A 23,743-nucleotide genomic window follows, 5' to 3' on the forward strand; every position below is an offset into this window, starting at 1 on the left:
AAGCTTGTTAACACCAGAAGGGTATTCTGAAGATTTCTGCAAGTCTCCTCTTATCTCTTTTTGAAATACATTAAATATAAGCTCCAGCATGAATATCTCAATTAGAATGATTTAAAAAAGAGAGAGAGAGCGTAAAATGTAAAAGTTTTTGCATGCATATTTTTTGACTACTTATACAACAACTGTACATACAGCTTACATCAGGTAAATCAGACATGAGCTTAAGAGCTTAGAGAACAGAAGAGTGTTTGTTGCTTAAGCTTGAATGTGTACACACTTTCTGGCATGAAATGTGTAGATACAGACATACTGTAAGATGAAGGTATAAATGTAGTTATGTTTATTCATTTTCTTGCTTAGTCTCTTTATTAATCTGGGGTCGCCACAGCAGAATGAACCACCAACTTATCTAACAAGTTTTTACGCAGCGGATGCCCGTCCAGCCGCAACCCATTTCTGGGAAACATCCACACACACATTCATAAACTACGGACAGTTTAAGCCTACCCAATTCACCTGTACCGCATGTCTTTGGACTGTGGGGGAAACCGGAGCACCAGGAGGAAACCCACACTAACATAGGAAGAACATGCAAACTCCACACAGAAACGCCAACTGAGCCGAGGCTCGAACCAGCGACCCAGCGACCTTCTTGCTGTGAGGCGACAGCACCACCTTCTGCGCCACTGCCTCGCCCTCATGTGGTTATGTGTAAGATATGAATAATTGTTTTTGAGTTAGAGCATTTCTAGAAGTATATTTTTTTCCAGCATGCATGGGAATTGTAATTGGCATGAAATCAATCTACTGTACTGAATTATTTTGTATTTTTATTTTTGTATTTTTACAATAATGTTATTGTTCTTTTCTGAATCTTTAATCCATGTATGGTTTACCTCACAGTTTTAAACTGTCATAAATCAACCCTTCTCTTGAAATCTTTTGAATAGTTCACATTCAGTTCTTTCTTAATTCTTGAGTCTTATGAGATTATACTCCATAAGTATTATTTAAAAACTGTGCAGAGTAAAATGGTTTTATTGCTTTTATGCATTTAGCAGTTTTCAGTAACTTAGATTTTAACATAATTACATATAATTGTATTATTTTAAAATAAAACAAGTGTTAATTTAATCATGCTGTTGTCTTAGAATAATTTAAAACTCCTTCGTGAAACATCTAAAATAAAAGTACATTTAATTTCAATCCTCAAATCTATTTTGCATCAGGAAACAACCTCATCTTCATCACCAACAACTGTGAATCTCTAGATTTTCCCTCATCACCGTGGCATATTTCATCAATGCTAAATCATCATAAAAAATAAGCTAAACTAATATTTTTTTTTTTAGCAAATCAGTACTCTAAAGTTAGACCAGTGTGTGTGTGTGTGTGTGTGCTAGTACTTTTAACTTTTTACTTTTTTTGTAAAAAATTATTTTATATAGCGAGAGGGTCAAAATTGACTCGAAGAACAACCGTTGTACCTTTACTCATTGTGTACAGCCTTCATGAAAATATAAAAATGTCATAATGCTAAGGTCATCTTAGAAAAAGTCACCAAACTTAAAGATAAAAAAAGTGTTTTATTATATTGTAATATTGTTTAGTTTTTTTTTTTTTTTTTTTTTTTTGTTAAAAAAATTGTGCCCAGGTCAATGTTGACTTGGAAGTTATAAAGATTTCTTATTCTCTAGAAGTTTTCTTTAAGTGTGAAGCACTTTGTAATCTTTAAAAAAAGTATTCTCTTAACATGCAAGCATGTGGACTAAAGATACTGTGATATGTGTACAATCCACAGAGGCACAGGAGCCTGCTATGATAAGTTTCTATATGCTGGAGAATAACTTAATATGTAAAGCACTGATAATATATGTAAAATACTCATATGACGCTAGATCTGTCAGAAGTATTCAGGAGAATGATTAACATATTATCAAGTTTTGCACCATCATGACAATGTATGTAAACACTTGGTTCTTTTGCATAAGTTGTATCTATGAAGTGACATCTCTGGTGTGAAAACAGTTGCTGATGTTTTCCTGAGCAAGATGGACTGAGAGACAAAAATAACAACACTTAAATTTAAAAAGCAAAAACTTATCTAAAAATACACATAGAGGTGGCGCAAAAATCTGTATAAAGATTGTGAAGAACAAAGACACTTAACAATTTGTCCAGGATAGAATTCAGATTGCTCTGAGGTCTGCTCTGCACATTCTCAGCATTTTTATGTCTACTTTCTGGTTTCCAAAACCTCGAGTTTGATAGTGATAATTGATGAGAAGGTCAGTAACTGACAGAAATCAACTGAAGGTATACTTCTCCAAAAAAAAAAAAAAAAAAAAAAAATTTCCACCAAGTTCAGTAATTTGATTTTCTGGTTAATTTTGAGACGTACCTGACAGACTTTTAACACCTACTTGACTTGTGAAATTAAAAAATCAAAGTATTACTTCCTATGCTGTATGATTTTACTGACCTTGAAAGAAATATAAAAAAAAATAAAATTCCATCTTAATCGAGGTCGAGGTCGAATCAGTGTCGAGGAAACTTTACATGTGGATCGTAGATATCTAAAACTTGCAGGTCTATGTAATGTACGTGAGCGTGCAATTTGCCTGCCTTACATTCATGTGGGTTTACTTTTACAGTAAGTATGGTAAAGTGAACAAGTCACGCAAATCATTTAACGCAACAGAAATTGTTAACTGGGAATGGAAATAAAAATGTCTTCCTTATCAGCCTATCCTACACGTGTTTGTCTTGAGTGCAGGTCAACCACTTGCTCCAAGCCCTGTTGGACGGGGACCATACAAAAGACTGGCATTCATAACACCAGCGGCCTGTCTGTTTTAGCGAGATTTGGCAGTCATTTGCGCAACACCCACTTTGCAGCACTCCACACAGCCTTAGGGAAGAGCAAGCAGAGAATGAGAGACACTGCAGAATGCTGAAGAATGGTTTGTATTTCTCTGTAGGGAGTAGAGAGGTGAGATGTGAGGGGAGAATGATAGAATCAGGTTATCTCAGGCTTCTGTGTTATTTGATGAGCTGGTTTTATCTGTAATCCTTCCTCGAAGATTTATTCATGAATTTTGCTTGAAATAGTCAATCACCTCAGAGTTAATGGCTTTTAGCTACAAAATTCATTGTCATCCAATAACTATTTGCATCTAAAATCAGCAAGGGGTAGAAAGAAAGGATCAGCAATTACCGTGACAGAAGATCAGACACAAACACACACACACACTATATGTATCAGCTAAGCAGGGCTTTAAACTGGATGCTCATGTCACTTGGTCATGCCAAGTGTACACTGTTAGACCTTACCAGGCTTTTTTACAGAAGAACACTGGCAACACTGTTGCCAGCTACTCACTGTAAAAGTTTGGTTACAGTAAGTAACTGGCAACAGTGTTGCCAGTTAATTACTGAAACTGAACCATTACAGTGAGTGGCTGGCAACAGTGTTGCCAGTTGTTTACTGTAACTGAACCATTGCAGTGAGTAGCTGGCAACAGTGTTGCCAGTTAATTACTGTAATAGAGCAGTAGTGGTAACTAACTGGAAACTGTGTACAGTTAATTACTGTACTGTAGTGTTACAACTCACAGCATTATACTGCATACACAATAGTATGTCAAGGTGTTACTAAAATTAATTAGTTTATTTAGAAGTTATTAATTCTTTAAATTAAGTTGTAAATTCTGACAAATTTATTTTATTGTTTTGGCAGCAAACAAATATAAAACAGAAAATGTATAACAAAATTAAGAAATCAGCAGATATAAATATCATCTTACATATTACTGAGAGCCCCAGGTCTGCACAGAAAGGCTGTAGTCAAACTAACGTTTAAGCATGCAAAATTCTGTCACATGGCTCTGCGAAAAGGAGTGGGATTAAACAAAATATTTAGAGATTTAAAAAGCAAGCAACTGGTCCATAATTTTTGTTCAGAGAGGTCATGGTTTGATCTTTGATTAGTCTCAAGCAATCACATGATGTGATTTCGCAGTTCAGAGTTCTCCAAGCTTGAACTTTCCAATGCTGCAAACTGTAAAATTTGTCGCATGAGCTTGCATTCCAGGTCTGCAGCATTCACATGCGTATGAATGGAAGTCTAAAGGGAGAGATGTGCAGTGAGACTGGGACTTTAAGCTGTAACTTTAATTAAACACACCTGATAAAACTAATTAAGGCTCGTTAGAAATCTACAGGTAATGTTGAAGAAGGGTGGGAACTAAACTCTGCTGCCCTGCAGTTCTCCAGTAACTTGGAGTTTGACCCCTGGAGATCTACGTTCCTGCAGATTTCAGTTGCTACCCATATCAAACACACCTGCCTGTAATTATCACGTGGTGTTCAGGTCCTAATTAATTGGTTTAGGTGTGTTTGATATGGATAGCAACTGAAATCTGCAGGAAGGTAGATCTCCAGGAACAGAATTAAGCGCGCCTGGTATATAGCATACTTTTAAAGCAACTGCTAACATTTATCACAATCACATATCCAATAAACACACAAACACACACACAAAGTGCTGCAGTGAAATGTGTTACTCTCTCCTCAATGCTGACCATGCAAAAAAAAAAAAAAAACTGAACAGCAAAAAACAAAATAATTATTTTAAATTTTAAAGTTTTAAATAATAAAAAGCTCTGTCAAATCTCAAAAAGTTTAAAATAATTATAGAAAACAAAAATAAAGTTGGCAACACCAAAAACCAAAGGATCCAATCTTTTATTGTTATAATTATCTCATGACAACAAACTTTTTTATTGTTTCAAATATAAATTCATAGGTGGAAACAGCTCTGAAAAATACTTAGCAACAAGCTCACAACCTGGGACCGGACAGGGGAGCTTTTGTGTGTGGATGGCTATGTGTATCATGTTTTTGTGATTCCCTGTGATGATGTGCACATGTTACCTTACTGAGATGATGGAATTTAATTTTGGCTTTGTTGCCAGAAAGATAAATACAACTTTTAGCATCTGTACATTATGGCAGTATGCAATATCCAATAAATACATATACTTAAACAAAAGTAATGTAAGAAGTTATATGAGGAGAGGCTAACTAGCTAACAATGTAGCTTTCAAGTACACAGTTCAAGATAACAATAATATAACTTAAAACACAGCCTTATTTTATAAACCCTCAAAAACATTTTAACACATTTTACTTACTCATCGTAGATTCTTATTTAAAGCCTAAAACATATCAGACTCAACATCTGAATTGATAGACAGAGAATAGAGCATACTCAGCAGTAAACAAATCAAACACCTGGCTCTCTTAAAGGTCCAGCATTTTCTGAAAACTCTTTCTAACACCTTTGTGTTTAGAATAAGACGGACAGCCTGTGGGAGTGTGTGGAGATGCCTAAATCCTTGTTTTTTACAGTTATTTACTGCACAATCTACAGAGTAACAGACACCTGATCAAGCTAAATCTAAAGGTAGTGTGTTGAAGCAGGGCTGGAACTAAATTCTGCTGGGCTGCGGCCCTCAAGGAGTTTGAAATCCCTGGTACATAGCATATTTTCAAAGGAACTGTCTACATTTATCACAATCATGCACATATCATTGAATAAAAACAATAAAAATATAAAAACTTCATCCAAAGCAAAAAAATAAATAAAAATAATAATAATAATAATAAATAATCTGATCCTCATGTTGTTCCAAACCTGTAGTTATCAAAAATAAATAAATAAAATAACCTGATTAATACATTTATTTAGGAAAGCCTTTATACTATACTGTTAATGCCACTTTTACACTTCATTTGAAGTTTTACAAACAAATGCTGTTTAAGATATTTTTTTATAAGATACGTGCTGTTTAAGATATTTTTTTAAATAACACAATTTTACTAGTTATTTAGCAAGATACTAATATTCAGCTTAAAGTGCAATTTAAACGCTTAACTATATGCTAAACTAGGCAAATTAGATTAATTATAGAAAAGTAAACAAAGTTATAAAAATACTTGTGATAATTTGATTGCTCTGTGTGAATATTTTTGCCTTCAAATGTATCTCGTTGATATCTTTACCTTTTAATTAGCTCATTGACATTGGTTGACTCCTGATACTCAATGTTAAAAACATAAAAGTATATATATAGCAACATAAAGCATCAGAGTACATGGGGTAATAATGGTTGAGCAGTAATTTACCATTTATTATTACAGTAACTATCTGTAATGGGTACATAAAGTAAATTACTGTAATTTATTCTTTGCACTACAAAATCTCATACAAATCCTGCTCCTTTTACAGTAAAATACTGTTTCCTTTTATTACAGCAAAACACTGGCTATTTTACAGTTATTTACTGCATAATCTACAGTAAGGGTTAACAGTGTACGCACATATGGTAGCTAAAATGCAACAACGAATCTTCTGTATGTGCTGTATGTGGTGTTTTACCTGATACAGTCAACAGAGCTCAACAGAGCTTTCCTTTAAAACATGCTCATTTCTGCATAGAAACCCCTCAAAGAAAGCCAGAATGTAGCGAGAGATTTCAGCCAACAAGCACAGACACTGAGCAAGTCAAACTGCTGACGATAGCAAGCTGCTGGCTATTCTGTTGTTTATCCCATGGTTTCTACTGTTTAACAAATGTTAAGTGCACTTAGCGTTTTATTTAGCATGGGGCGTTTGGGATGAATGGAGAGAGAAGTGTGAATGTGAATGAAAGGATGGTGTGAAGAAGCAGAGGAAAAGGACAATAGATTTTTTTTTTTTACAAATATAAAGAGATTCTGATACCATGGGCTTAATCTCAGAAATGTTTTTGAACACCGACAACGAGACTGTCAGATAGAAATGGCCCTGAAAATAAAACAAAGCAGTGTGAGAGCGAGAATAAATGACGTACTTTGCCCTTTAAAGTGCTTGTATTGCCAGTCGGCTGTACCCATTTAGATTTCAGCCATGTCAACAACAGCAGCCAGAAGTAATAAATCAATTCAACAGCTCTGGCCATCAACAGTAGAGCACAGCTCCACATGGTATAACATGGGTGCCTCAGGCCTGTGTGTGTGTGATGTGTTCATGTCAGGAATTGTGTGTTTATTTTGCTACCAAAGGAACGTCCTTCTCAGAACAGACTGTCTCTTCATTGCTCTTTCTGCCCCATCCAACATTTTTTTCTTTAAACATTCACATCTTTCATCCTGTCCATAAGACACATTTCTTTCTACTATATCTATCTTCACTCACCTTTTTAGTCTAGCCCTCTAATTTATTTACTGGGTGTAAAAAAATAACAACAACCGAAGTTTGAAGATTTATGCCCATTTTCTATTGCAACAGTTTTAAGCACTTTCACAAGTCCAATGCATACCCCTTTTTTAGAAAGGACCATGGACAGTGACTGTAAGGGGAAAAAAAACAGCAACTAAGCACTGAATATCATGAATTTGGGTGAATATTCTCAATTTTCTGAATACAACGAATTAACAATATTATGTATCTTTAAACAACACAGATATCTACTAAAACCTGTGATTCTGACTTAAATGGGATTGCCTGGTGTAGTTACCTCTCTGATATACCTTACAAGCCTGGCATTAGTATTTGTTTCTTGTAAAATAAATCAGCATTTTTATCTGTGAGGAATAGTTTGAATCAACTGATAGTCATAGTAAATAAAAATAAACTTTCAACATTCAAGTCCACCTGCTATGTTTTAAATAGCTGTGCACAACACAGTCTGTTAAAGTTCTTTAACAAAATAAAGTTCCCTCCAAACTACAATAATCAGTTTAGGAACTGTTGCCACAACTGTTTTGTACATAGCCATATGGTTAAAATGTATCACATTATCAATAAAAATAAGATAAAAAAACATATTAAGATCCAAAACAATAAATAAGAATGGATATTCTCAATTTTTAGGACAAATACAAAATATTTAACATTATTTTGTATTCTTAAATCGCAATTCTGCAATTCATTCATTCACTTTCTTGTCACCTTAGTCCCTTTATTAATCCGGGGCCGCCACAGCAGAATTAACCGACAACTTATCCAGCAAGTTTTTATGCAGCGGATGCCTTTCCAGCCGCATTCCATCTCTGGGAAACATCAACACACACAATCACACACACACTCATACACTACGGGCAATTTAGTCTACCCAAGTCACCTGCACTGCATGTCTTTGGACTGTGGGGGAAACTGGAGCACCCGGAGGAAACCCACGTGAATGCAATGCAAACTCTACACAGAAACACCAACTGAGCCGAGGTTCGAACCAGCGACCCAGCAACCTTCTTGCTGTGAGGCGACAGCACTACCTACTGCGCCACTGCCTCATCCTCAGCAATTCAGTAATGATATTTTATTAAAAAAAATGCGTTGAAGTGATTAATTTTGAGAGTAAAAACAGTTGTAACATCACAAAATATTTTAATCTCAAAATACAAATATTGCTCATTGGTTTTCTGTTTAGTGAAAAATCCTATAAAGTTTCTCAATGAATGACTGAAGCAAAACCTTCTAAAAATATGCTTTACCATTACAAGAATAAATTATATTAAAATGCAGATTAACATTTACTCATCAATGTATCGATCCGTCCACCCAACTACCCACCCGCTCTCCCACCCACCCATCCATCCATCCATCCATCCATCAATCTATCCATCTATCATCTTTCTGTCTGTCTGTCTGTCTGTCTGCCCGTCTGACTTTCTCCCTGCCTGTCTGCAAAATGGAGCCCTGTTCAACTTAAAAAAACGTAAAAAAAACAAAGAATGTCTCCAAATGTCAAACTCCAAATATGCAGAGAAAATATAGAGAATATATATAAATATATAGAGAATATAAAATATGCATAGATAAAATATATGCATGTCTCTGCCAGCCAATTGGGAAAAGATTCAGTGCTTCCTTTGGCTAGTCAATCCTTACTGAGATCGCATTCTGGTGAGTAACAATGAAATTATTTAGGCCTAATACTTGTCTTACCTTTTGTCAGGTGACAGAAAAGGTGTCAGACCTCCATTCTCTGTCATATCAGAAATATGGTGAGACCCCCAGGACACCTACCATCTTGTCAAAGTGCTAGAACTTGTGAGGCTACTCAGATGAGGGCTAATAAGTACACGGGGAGAGAGAGAGAGAGAGAGATAGCCAAGGGCACGGCATACACTAAAGAAGATCTACACTTGCTAGGACCTGAACTTCGTCAACTGTTACTGGCTCAGCAAATGTAAAATTAAGCTTTAAAAACTAAAACTAAAGCTCAACTAGATTGACCAAGGGAGATTTATTAAAAACATTATGATAATGTTTTGGTCAAAATAGTTATTATGCATTCCACGTTTTCATGCATTCTATTATTAAAAAAAAAATATTGCATGACACAATAATAATAATAATAATAATAATAATAATAATAATAATAATAATAATAATAATAATAATAATAATAATAATAATAAAAGAGCTGTTGGTTGTTGGGCTTCAATCCAAAACAGAGACTGTAATGGAGCTAGAGAGCTTTATCACCAAGAGCTCTAAAGATCAATTCTACTACTGGCAAAGCAAGTGCATTAGCTGTGGGGTTTTAAGGGGTTTGTGAGTAAGAAAAACTACAAAGTCTGCCAACAATGGACTTTTTGAAAGAATGGGGCTATTACCTAAATCCAAGGTCATAAGTTCATCCTGGTTTTAGTGGATTATTTCATCCGAGAAACAGCAATTATAAAACACCAAAGCAATGTGGGACTAACAAACCTTTCTGCGCAGGTGTGTGTATAAATCTAGGTTTATGTACCACCCAAAATTTAGCCATTTTGAAAATGGAAAATGAGAATCGAAATGTGTTTTAGGCTGCTCTGACTACTTTAAAAACAAAAAGTATTTTTTGTATTTACAGTAAAAATAAATCTGCTACAATTTAGCATGAAACAACACGAAGGGGAGTAAATAATGCTAGCAGTGAGTTACTAAGTAAATTATTAATGATTGTAATAAAAGAAACTAACAAAATAAACAATTAAATACCTGTGTTTATGTATGAGTAGAAGGATAAAGATCAGGACAAAAGTAAGTGTAGAATGAACAAGATGGAGAGGTAAGGCATCTATGAATAAAATATGGCTTGTTCCTGAACAAAAGAAAAGGATGCTATATATACCCTGAGAAACAGAGGCTAAATTCGGAACAGCATACTAGCATAATACTCTATTTTTATTTATGCTTATATAAGTAAAACCACAAGAGTTGTATGCTAGTATGTGGTTCCAAATTCAGCAATAGATTAACAAGAAATTATGACAATGAGTTATTATAGGGCGAAATATAAATTAATTGTAGAATTAAAAGACAAAGTAAATGTAACAGATAAAGAATACATGTCTGAAATTGATAATACAAAATTACTACCCTGTTATATTATTATTATTATTATTATTATTATTATTATTATTATTATTATTTGCTAAAATAGCTTTTTTTCTAAACTATTTGTTAAAATTTGTGTAAAATATATATTTAATTCAGCCACAACTATAATTGGCCCAACTAAATGAAGCAGATCATTCAAATTCCACAGCTGTCAGATATCAGGCACATTTTATATTAGAGCTGCACAATATATAGCTGTAGGATCAATATCATGTGCAGTGCATCCCCAATAGTCACATGGCAATATGTGGAATGCTGAATCAGAATACCAGTTTACCAGAGATTTTACCCATTATAGAGTGAAAGTTTATTATCTGAACCAGTGACTGTAGACTGAATATTTCAACAATTGCATTCAGAGACAAGAAACTATAACATGTGTTGCTTTAATTAAGTTTACTGAATCTGTTATACAATTAAGAATATATAGTGTTATTTTACATTTGATTATTCAATTTCTGTATCTCAATACTGACTTGCCAGAAACAACCTAAAGCACTTTATTTCACTTTTAACTTTGCTTTACTGTGTGTGCAAATTGTTTATTATATTCATTCATTCATTTTCTTGTCGGCTTAGTCCCTTTATTAATCCGGGCTTGCCACAGCGGAATGAACCGCCAACTTATCCAGCAAGTTTTTACGCAGCGGATGAACTTCCAGCCGCAACCCATCTCTGGGAAATATCCACACACACATTCACACACACACTCATACACTACGGACAATTTAGCCTACCCAATTCACCTGTACTGCATGTCATTGGACTGTGGGGGAAACCCGGAGGAAAGGCAGGGAAAACATGCAAACTCCACACAGAAACACCAGCGACCTTCTTGCTGTGAGGTGACAGCACTACCTACTGCGCCACTGCCTTGCCCTTTGATTATTAAATGTTATGCACAAATCACTCCACTACAAAATTCTGCCAATTAATCTAAATTAAGGAATTATTTTTAGATGTCAAATTATACTATGTGTGCCACTATTGCTATCTGTCCTTATTAAAGTTGTGTCTTTCCTTTGCTTTCACAGCTCTGCTTGTTGTCTATATCTTTACTTTTTTTTCTAATAAAAGTACTTAAAGTTACACATTATACTTTTTAAAAGAAAAAGTAAATTTGCCAAAAACATACCACCAAAATATGCTAAAATACAAGCACAAGAGTTCTCATCTAATAATCTGAAAACAGTAGAAATTAAAAATTGTCTGTCTAAATTGAAACTTTAACCTTATACAGATAATGAATGAAAACAGTGAAATCTTAATTGCAGAAAGCTTTCATAACTTCATAACTTTCACAACTGCTCACTTTGCTATGGAGAAAACAAGTACACAAAGTAATAATTACAAGGTCTTCAAGGTGGACAGTTTTTTCTGTTTTCTAAACAATACAAAGAAACAATTGGTGGTCTGTTTAAATGAAATACTGCCACCTGTTGTACATGTACATACATTGCAATTTGTACAAGAAAACAACAGGGACTGCAGACGAGCTTGCCAGATTTCATCAAGCCAAAAAATAGAACAATAAACCCATCCTGTCTGCCGCACCTGCCCAATATTGATTTATCATGTCTCTCTATCTTTATCTGTCATCTCCTGCACTCTCTCTCTCTCTCTCTTCCTCTTTCCCTTTCTCTCTTCACCTTCTTTTGGTTGCTGCCAGCACCACTAATATCATTTCAAAGAATGATGCATACAAATTTGACTCCTACAGGGGCAGGTAACTTATCAAAGCTGACAGCATGTGGTTTATCAACAGATGGGAATTGGTAACGGTTCTCAAATACACACACCTTATAATCACTGGGTGGTAAGTCAATCTCTTTCAATTTATATTCCTATCTCTAAGGTCACAGAAGACATAAAGGTGTGTGTCTTAAAATTTTAAAGTTTGATTTTCACTTTTTTTTTTATTTAGTTCTAAGTTAAAAAAAAAATAAATAATAAAAAAAAAAAAAAAAAAAAATATATATATATATATATATATATATATATATATATATATATATATATATATATATATATATATATATATATATATATATTATTTATTTATTTATTTTTTTTTTCATTTTTTTCCCCATTTCTGAACATAGTAGTTTTAATAACTCATTTCTAATAACTGATTTATTTTATCTTTGCCATGATGACTTCTATACAGCCTAAAGTGACATTTAAAGGCTTGACTAGGTTAAGTAGGTTAGCTAGGAAGGTTAGGGTAATTAGGCAAATTATTGTATAATGATAGTTTGTTCTGTGGACTATCGAAAAAATATATAGCTTATATTTTTGACCTTAAAATGGGTTTAAAAAATATAAAATCTGCTTTTATTCTAGCCAAAATAAACCAAATAATACTTTCTCCAGAAGAAAAAAAAAAAAAAAAAAAAAAAAATATATATATATATATATATATATATATATATATATATATATATATATATATATATATATATATATATATATATATATATATATTTTTTTTTTTTTTTAAGACATACTGTGAAAATTTCTTTTCTCTGTTAAACATCATTTGGGAAATATTAATAACAAAAATTAATAAAAATCAAATGGGGGCAAATAAATCTGACTTCAAATGTTTATGTATGTTTATTTGTGTGTAATGTTGCATTAGAGTTAAATTATCACAAAAAATATCAATTATTAGACTTTAAAATCTGTAAACATGTTTAGACAACAACGTAACAAAAAAAAAAAAAAAAAGGTCAAAGAGAGATGATGTGTAATTTGTGTGCAACACACATTTCCATAATGACGCATGACTGGGAGTTCACAACCAATAACTCAATTGCTTCAATCTCTATTTATCAGCCTCTGCTAAATGCACTCATAAATAAAACTCAATTTTCTCCATGACAGCAACTTTTGACAGAGCAGTACTCAGAGCTAGCATATGTAAATCATTCAGCACACACATTCAGCACAGGAGTAGAGAGAAATGAACATGCCTTATGGGTATATGTGCCTGTGACCAAGCATAATGAAGTGCGAGAAGGTATTACAACCTTGTGTTGATTGACTCAAACTGTCAAGAGGAAAGCTCAAGAAAAGCATGTTAAGTATGTTGCAAAGAAAAATCTATATGTGCAAGCTTGTGTCAGGTTGTAGATGTGTCAATCATGTAAGTGTGTGTCAGTAATGTACCTGTTTGGCTAAGTTGACCGAGTCTAAGGTCAGTCTGTCTCTGAGATGAGAGTCGAGGTGGGCAGCGGGAGCAATCTCTACCACTTTCTGATGTCTTCTCTGAATTGAGCAATCCCTCTCATACAGATGAATCACATTCCCATATTTATCACCTGTGAGTTAAAGTGAGAGGATAACATATTGAGAGAAGACACAGATGACAGATATATTATGATATACAAATCATATAATTTTATACAAAGGTTTAGGAACCACTTGTAAAAAGAAATAAATTTTGGCACTAAGATATTTACCATAAAAAATGATTATATATAGTCAGACAAAATTGCTAAACTTAAAATGATAACCCACTGCAAATAGTAGAACAATCCTTGGTTCTTACTACTGTGTGGTTACATGGATTTCAGCATTTTATTAACTTTTTTTTTTTTTTTTTGGCATAATTTAACTCTTTCTAGCAGTGACCAGTGTTGGGGAAAGTTACTTTTAAAAGTAATGCATTACAATATTCATTTACTACCCAAAATAGTAACTAGTTTAGTCACTTAAAGTTAATGCAGATTAATAAAAGTGTAAAGCAATATGTTTGCTACGTTTGTACATTTGTCTTAATGAAGTAAAATTGAAGAGCAATCACTGTTCATTGAGACAATCTTCTTTCTCCTTTCTTTAGAGAAAAACAAAACTTTCATCATGGAAATGTAAGGCTTTGCCATAGTTTCTGTCTGCTCTTGCACTCTCTCATTGAGTGTGGGATTAAACATGATTTAGATAATTAATATTCAGCATTTTTTTATAAGCTATTAATTAAACTAAAAAGTAACATGCATTACATAAAAAACAACTTGATTTTTGTTACTTAATTTTAAAAAGTAATGCGTTACTTTACTCATTACTTAACAAAAGTTGTAACTCACATTACTTGTAATGTGTTACCCCTAACACTGGCAGTGACTCCATGATTTTCAAACCTTTTTACACTAAGGGGAATTGAAGAATTTAAACAGTGCTCACTGATGTTCCAGAAGAAAACATGGTGCATTTGGATAAGACTTTACAAATTGTACTCAACTTGTTCTCTGGGAAACATACAAGTGCCTTCTGTTGCTAATTACCTTTAACTTAATAACTTCATTGTCGTCCAAGAGTTTTCCCTATATTTGAACAAAGTTATGCTAGCTATGAAGAAAAACAAACAATTAACAAGAAAAAAAAATTATTATAGGTAAAGAAATTGAAATAATACTTAAAATAAAAATTATCTAAAAATAAAATTTAAAACAGAAAAAAAAAACACAAATTTAATCTATATAAAAAAATCTATATAAAAAAGCCCAGTGATATGAAATTGACGCTAGTGCATATGCTATACTTTGTTCTTAACCTTGGTTAAATTTAAGCTAATTTCTTTGTATCTCTCTTTACATTTTATCTACATACTTTTGTTGTTACATTCACAAAGCAAGACAAAAAGCAAGTCATAATGTTTATTTGAGAGAGAGAGAGAGAGAGAGAGAGAGAGAGAGAGAGAGAGAGAGAGAGAGAGAGAGAGAGAGGGGAGAAGGAGGGAGCATGTGGCGGGTGTTCCCTGGACACACACAGAGCCATTCTCTGTTAACAAGCCCAATTCAATTCCAGCTGTATGTTATCGACTATAAGCTCTGTTCCAGACGAGCAAATCACGTCTAATGAGCCAAAATACTCAACTATAATGACTGCAATACACCAGAGAGAGGCTAATAGATCATAGTAAGCATGGTAAACAAATATGTGCATACGGCATATGGATCTGCAGACAAATTCTTATATTATGCCATTCCTTTTGTTAACACAAACATAGGCAAGCAATAAATATATACATGTATTAATATACTCACCAAGAATTTGCACTTCAATGTGTCGTGGTTTCTCAATGAACTTCTCAACAAACAGAGCACCATTACCAAATGCTGCTAAAGCCTCTGAATAGGCTCTCTGGTAGTTTTCCTCTAGTTCCTACAAAATGTAACATAATGGTTTAATAATAATAATAATAATAATAATAATAATAATAATAATAATAATGACCAAACTCCTCATCACTATACTAATACCATATATACTTACCACAGTATATATATATTAGGGGTGTAACGATACATTCAGCTCACGATACGATGTGTATCACGATATAATGTTCACGATTCGATATGTATTACAATATTTTGAATAAAAATTGAAAATTAAACTGAAATGCAAATTTTACCAAGTAAACTATTTTTTATGTATTTCTTTTGTTTCAACTTGTTAAACTGAACCTTCTTTAAAAAATAAATTAAACAGGCCTGTCTCTGGAAAAACATTTTAAAAACTTCTTAAAAATATTATTGAAATGACAGAGACAAAATTAAGGAACAATTTAAGTAAATGTGCAAAAAAAATAAGCTTTCTATTCAATTGAATTTAACAGTAAGAGCTTAAGGCTTTGCTTGGTCACTTGCGTTTTTTGTGTGTGCAAAAAAAAAAAATCCACATTTCTAGGTATTTAATTCATATTTAATTAAATTCATTTAAAGATATCTCTAATTACAATTGTGACTAGTCAAAACTCATTTAGAGATATCTGCAAATATTTTTCAATGGAAGTCAATGGAGGAATATGACTAGTCATAATATATTTGCAGATATCTCCAATCTGATTTTGTACTAGTACAATTGTAATTGCAGATATCTCTAATTGTCATTCTGACTAGTCGAATTATAATTATGACTAGTCAAAATATAATTAGAGATATCTCTAAATATTTTTATGGATAGTCAGAACAAAGGTTTAAATGCTAAAACGGCTTGCCATACGCGCGCGTCTATCAAAGTCTGCCCTCTGTAGTAACAGCTCACGGTCAGCTCACGTCATGTGTGATTTTGCGGCGGGAACATTATATGAAGACAGAATGATATTTTAGGGTGAATTGTACCTTATAAATACAGTATGTGACTCTTTCAACACCATTAGGAGGTATCCCTGTCGCCGTGCAAAGTATCTAAATCAATGTGAAGACTTTAAAACTTAGGATGTTTGACCCAGTATGCGTGTCAAAAAGCGGACGAGTCTAAAGCAATGACTGTACAACCGAAATGTCGCCAGACGTCTGATTTTGAGAGGATGGGCCATCCTCTATTTCAGCTTCACTCATCTTGGTCTGCTAACATTACTGCTGCTGCAATCTGAACTCACATGCGACAGCAGGTGGAACGTAGCTCACGTGCAAACAGCTCAACTAATAAGAGAAAACGGACGTCATATCGTAATCAAATCGTCATAACGCCACGATGCATATTGTGACATTTTTGCATCGCAATAAATCGTACAACGATAAATCGTTACACCCCTAATATATATATATATATATATATATATATATATATATATATATATATATATATATATATATATATATATATATATGCTAAAAATTTGCCTATTTATATAGGCTATCGGCCTCCAAGTCTAAAGAATTATCATTTATCGGTATCGGCAAAAAAAAACATATCTTATCGGCCAAAAAAAACATATATACCTAATTCTAACTTCAATTGTATACTAATTGCGTCCTATACTAAGTACTGTAGGACAAAACCAAAGACCTACAATAACAGCAATGTAAAACAATTAGCTATTTTTGCTGGACAATGCTTGTCAATATGTCTCACAGAGACTGACAGGAAGAAGTAATAAATACTAAACACTTTCCACCAGTGGCATTAAAAGCTGGCAATAATTACAGCAAATGAACTATGTAGAGCTAGCAATTGGACTTTGATATAGTGGTGCATTAGTGAAGTAACTGTCACATGTGCATGTTTGTATGTCAAATAGGGGACATTTTACACCTATAGTATTGTAATGTAATTAAAGGACTGACAAAACAAGCAGTGTCCACTGAAATAAAACAATACACAAGTGGAAAATGAGGCCTACTATCCATCATGATCATTACGATTTAGTGGACAATAACCAGTTATTTGAATGAGTAAAGCAGGACATTACTAAAAATAGAAAAGAGTGGTTTAGTGAATCCAGCATGACTTTTTTTTTTATTTTCCTGATTTTGTGCCACTTTGCATTGCCAGATATCTGAATACTTATTATTGCAGTGATATATGATGGATTTCTGATTTCCTGTTTATTTATTTATATATATTTTCTTGTATGAAGCTATACAGACCTCATAATTTCTGACGACCCTCATTCCACGGCCTCCTCCTCCATATGCAGCTTTAAAGATGATGGGAAAGTCATATGTTTTGGCAAATTCTTGAGCCTCTTGAAGGCATGAGATAGGAGCATCTGTTCCGGGAACAACTGGAACACCTTGACACAGACAGAGGGCAGAGAGAGACACACATTTACTTAGCTATAATATGTCAGAAGGACATTGCATAGACGTCTATATATATATATATATATATATATATATATATATATATATATATATATATATATATATATATATATATATACATACTGTATATGCACTGTCTACCATGTTTTGACCCTTATTTGTTTCATTGTTTTTGTTTGTTTTGCCACCTGCTTCAACAATTGGCCTGTTTATGTTGACCACTCTCTGGATTACCTACATGCTACTGTCTGTTCCTGCTTGAATCAGTAGCGTTGCGAGGGGGGCAGCCCCTGATCTTTCGGAATATGTTACACTTATAAAAATAAGTTGTTTAACTTTTGTATAATTTATTTTATTATCTAAGTACTTAAAATTACATCATGTGCATTCCACTTAAAGGCTGATTTATACTTCTGCGTCATGCGCAGTAGTATGCTACGGTGCAGCCTACGCAGTGATGCATAGCCCTACGCCATTGGCCATCGGCAACGCTGACGCGCACTTCTCAAAAAATGTAACTACACAGTGCAACGACGCGTAGTTCAAGCTGTGTGATTGGTTGGCTTGGTATCGCTGATGAGTCTGAGCGGGACCGAAAGCCCAAAATGAGCGAGTTTAAAGCCTGGTTTTACTTCTGCGTCAAGTTATCAGCGTGACCCACGGCACATGCAAAGCGCGCTGCTGTGCATTTATACTTCTGCGCACTGTTTCTGTTGTTCTGCAATAACGAAATGCTAGTTGGCAGTGAGGTCTTAATGTTCCTCTGTGTTGAGTTTCTTCGCTGGTGTTTTGTTTTTTTCTGAACGCTTCCTTAATGTACAAGTGGCTCAAACTCGTTCATTTTGAGGCAGGAACCGGCAGACGTGCAACAACTTTAACCATGAGGTAAACACAAAACAAAACTTTCCATCTGGAGCTCCTTCACGGCACTCCACACTTGTAAACAATCGCTCCATCTGGCTCACACGGCTCTCAGTCCTGCCCAGACTTGTCAGCACCACCAAGCCAACCAATCACAGTGCTTATGCAATGCGTCATTGCGACGCGTAGTTACATTTTTTGAAAGGTGCGGGTCAGCTTTGCCGACGGCCACAGCGTAGGGCTATGTGTCAAGGCTATGTGTAGTATACGCTGGCGCTTGACGCAGAAGTATAAATCAGCCTTAACACAGCGCTTGTGTTGTGTAATTAAATAGTCAGCTGTTCAGCAGTACCCATTTCTACCGGCAGGTGGGAGTGGCACTGTTGTCACATGGTGTAAAAAAAATCCCTCCATCATTCATGCATCAATCATCATCATTCATTCATTATTTTGAGGAGCTAAAGCTATTAAGGTAATAATACAACTTTTTCCTGAAACTAAATAGTTACTAACTACAGATGAAGCTTAATATATATATATATTTTTTTCCCACAGCATAAAATTTGTGTAGTTTTAGTGCAAGTGAAATAACTGTAATCAATAAAATGTGCATCATATCAATGTAAAAACGTGCAAATTAGTCAGAAAAACGTCAGTTGTACTAGCTTTCTAGATATGATATAGATATCTACATACATTTATCTAGATATGATATAGCCAGTCACGTCTGTTTCTAGTTAAATCATAGTTAGTTCTTTCACATACCTTATTATTTTATAGCTATATTCTACTGTAACATGCTATGTCAGTTGGCATCAAATTATAAATCAACTTTATTATTATAAAAATACCTAAGACAGCTGGAAGAACACATATAAACCCTTAATTGTCCCAGTGATGTAAATGATCAGTTAAAGCCTTTTGTGTTTATTCAGATCTTATATTTTTCATTCAACTACAGCAATAGCTAGATGCATACATCCATATTAGGGATTTCCTGAAATGTTTTGCTACTTTTATGAGGCATATGTGAAATTTCTGCTCAAGTATGAATGAAACTGGCATTATACGCACTTAAAGTGCTACAATGCCCAAATTGAGGGAAAAAAGGTGGGTAGGGATGGGGCTTCTTTGGGGCCAAGCCGCTTATCCTTTTCGACCCTAGCAATGCCCCTGGTTTGAACCTTGCCTGCCTAAAGGTTATACATAAAGCTGCATTTGGATTAAAATATATATTTTGCAATACTTTACAAATAAATAGTTAACTCAACAAGTTTAATAAACTAGCAACATACTAGTGTAAATGGAACTACTGAAAAGTTTTATTTGCTTGTATTTACTTTATTTAATTAAGACATTTGATTGCAAGATTGGTGCTAAATATATTGTGCTCTTGTTTTCCCTCTATTGTCTCACTATACACCTGTTTGTATTTTGTTAATTATTTCCCATTTGTATTTAAGGATATATGCAGTCATGTGAGAACATTGCAGAATATGCAGAATGCTGAGAACATTAATGGTCTTTCCTTAAAAACTGTCGACTTATTTTTGTGAGATGTCAGTTGAGTTGACATGGTTTCAGTGCTTCAATCAATTGATCAAATCTTCAAGTGTAGTGTTCACTGTGGTTTGCTCTCACTGGATTCCAATCAAGCCATATTATTTGTTTTGTGTATGAATCATCACGTTTACACATTTTTTTTTTCATGCTAGGATCTTCTGTATTAGCCCTTTCAGCTGAAAGTCTAAATTTATCAAAAGATTTAAAGTTTTGAAGAGTTTTGTACTTCACATGCCTGTTAATAGTTAACCGTTAACTGTACTGATGTAACTATCAATACTACAATGGAGGTGGTAGTAGTTCAGTGTGTTTATGTTTTGTTTATTAATATTTCTTTTTTTGTGCACATTATAATTTACTCAGGTCGACAATCCTGACTCTCACTGCTAAAAAATATTTTCCTAAATGCATTTAGAACGGGGTAATCAAGTTCAGAGCCAAAAGGGCCACATTTCAACCACTTGAAAAAATGCAAAGAGCCACAAGTTTTACTTTGCATAACTAGCAATTTTGCTGACTTGAAAATGTTCATTACCAACTTGTACTATTAAAAATAATATTTAACATTACATTTAAATTAATTAAATCGTAAAAATATGGGGGGAGGGGTGGGGATTAACATCTTGAAAAATGCATTTATACTAGAGTATTAAACTTTGAGCAGATAAATTATAATAATGAAATGCATTAACCTTTAGAATGACAGGGGACACAAAATTAATCCAGGTAAATTTAGGCCCATTAATTACCCCTCATCTAGAATTTATTTGCGGCCCTCCTAGCGCTATCTGGTGGCCTCCAGGGGTCGCAGCCCCCAGTTTGAGAACCTCTGATGTGCACTGTGGTAAAAACCTGTCGGCGCTTTGATCTTTTATTAACTTAATTATATATTGTTTTCTAAAGTAATAGTGTTTCAAAGTAATAAAATGTTATTAAAAGTCACTTTGTTAAACTGCAAAGTTGAATTTCCAACATCAAATGTTGACAGACCAGAGATCAATGTGCTATAATGTAATTCATAACTGTACAATAAACAGTATACTATATATATATATATATATATATATATATATATATATATATATATATATATATATATATATATATATATATATATATATAAAGATTTGATTTGAAAAAAAAAATGTATACCCCTGTGTCACAAAATATGAAAACTGTTAATTAGCTTACTTATTTATTTATATATACAACGAACAGTACAGTCTCCTATTAGCATAATTGCCAGTCACTTATCCATTATATTTTAAGTAATACATGTTTAACATTACACTGTTGTTGTTGCTGCAAGCAGGTACTTATCTATGAAGAAAAAGCATTGAAACTATCTCTAAGGTATTTTGTTCATTACTAAAGTTGTTTCAGTTTTTCAGACACTTCAGAAAAGCAATAAAATATTTATCTGCTTTGTGTGGTGTTGAACATGAAAAGTGGGACGCGGTCTCTGTTCATCTGTTCTCTTCATAAATAAATACATAATTTATTCAATAGCCAACTCTTCCTGTAAACACATAATTTATGATCAAAATATGAAAGAACATTGTTATTATTATTATTATTATTATTATTATTATTATTATTATTATTAACTGTTTGTATTAGGTACTTTTGAGAGAATTTTGTTTTTCAGAATTTTTATTAATTTATAGACAGTCAAAAGTTTACATTCATTTCCTTTTTTTTTTTTTTTTTTTTGCTTTGATTTTAAACTGCATAGCTTTGGTCAAATGTATTGGGTATCTTTCCACAAGCTTCTCACAATAGTTTGCAGAAATTTTGGCCCATTCCTTCTGACAGAATTGGTGTAACTGAGTCAGATTTGTAGGCTGTCTTGCTCGCACAAGCTTTTTCAACTCGGCCCACAAATTTTCTATATGATCGAGTCAGGGCTTTGTGATGGCCACTTCAAAACATTCACTCTGTTGTCCTTAAAACACATTTTAACTAGTTTGACAGTGTGCTTAGGGTCATGGTCTGTTTGGAAGACCCATTTGTGGCCAAGTTTTAATTTCCTAGCTGACGTCTTGAGATGTTGCTTCATAATTTGTACATAATGTTCTTTCTTCATGATGCCATCGATGCTGTGAAGTAGACTAGTTTCTCCTGCAGCAAAACAGCCCTACAACATGATGCTGCCGCCCCCATACTTCACAGTAGGGATGGTGTTCCTAGGCTTGTAAGCTTTCCCCTTTGTCCTTCAAATGTAACACTAGTCATTATGGCCAAACAGTTCTTTACCTTTGTTTAATCAGACCACAGGACATGTCTCCAATATATATATATATATATATATATATATATATATATATATATATATATATATATATATATATATATATATATATATATATATATATATATATATATATTCTTTTTCCCAGTGTAATTTAGCTAATTGTAATCTGGCTTTTTTGTTGATTTTGACCTGTTGATTTTACCATGTTGTCACACAAGGAAGCAGTGTGTTTGAGGTTTTCCTTAAATACTACTCTACAGTTGTGCCTATAATTAACTCAAATGTTGTCAATTAGCCATTCAGAAACTTCCAAAACCCTGACACCATCATCTGAGCTTTTTCAGAGGCATAATAATCTTATTATATGTAAACTTGACTTTTCATTTTTTTTTTAACAATTTCTCAAAAAATATCTCTCATTGTTCTGCTATTAAGCATGACAGAAACAAATTTGATTATCCTAACTTACCTTAAAGAGAAAAAGTGTGGTCACATAAACATCTGACTTTTTTAAGGCTTTGTGCGTTTTTATACAGTGTATGTAAACTTTTGGTTTCAACTGTACATATTATGTACATGCATATACATATACTATACTATATATTCATTCATTTATATATATATATATATATATATATATATATATATATATATATATATATATATATATATATATATATATATATATTTTTATAAATAAATATATATATATATATATATATATATATATATATTTTTTTTTTTTTTTTTTTTTTTTTTTTTTTTTCACAGCGGGTGCTCTTCCAGCTGCAACCCATCACTGGGAAACACAATACACTCTCATTCAATCACACACACACTATAGACAATTTAGCCCACCCCATGTGTTTGGACAGTGGGATAAACCGAAGCACCCAGAGGAAACACACGCCAACACAGGGAGAACATGCAAACTCCACACAAAAATGTTTACTGACCCAGCCGAGGCTCAAACCAATGATCTTCTTGCTGTGATTTAATTGCGCTACCCACTGTGCCACTGTGACACCCCCATACTTTATATATATATATATATATATATATATATATATATATATA

General features: G+C 33.4%; 1 protein-coding gene across 2 annotated transcripts in view; it reads right to left on the reverse strand.

Moving 5' to 3' along the window:
* Positions 1–23,743, reverse strand: part of pcxb (pyruvate carboxylase b) — a 359,237-nt gene that overhangs the window by 323,588 nt on the left and 11,906 nt on the right. For both annotated transcript variants that reach the window (NM_131550.2, XM_087259874.1), the window contains 3 exon segments: positions 13,607–13,758; positions 15,484–15,601; positions 17,812–17,957. In NM_131550.2, coding sequence (NP_571625.2) covers positions 13,607–13,758; positions 15,484–15,601; positions 17,812–17,957 — 416 coding nt within the window.

Source organism: Danio rerio, chromosome 7 (genome assembly GCF_052040795.2).
Source record: "Danio rerio strain M-AB ecotype USA chromosome 7, GRCz13ab, whole genome shotgun sequence".
NCBI lineage: Eukaryota > Metazoa > Chordata > Actinopteri > Cypriniformes > Danionidae > Danio > Danio rerio.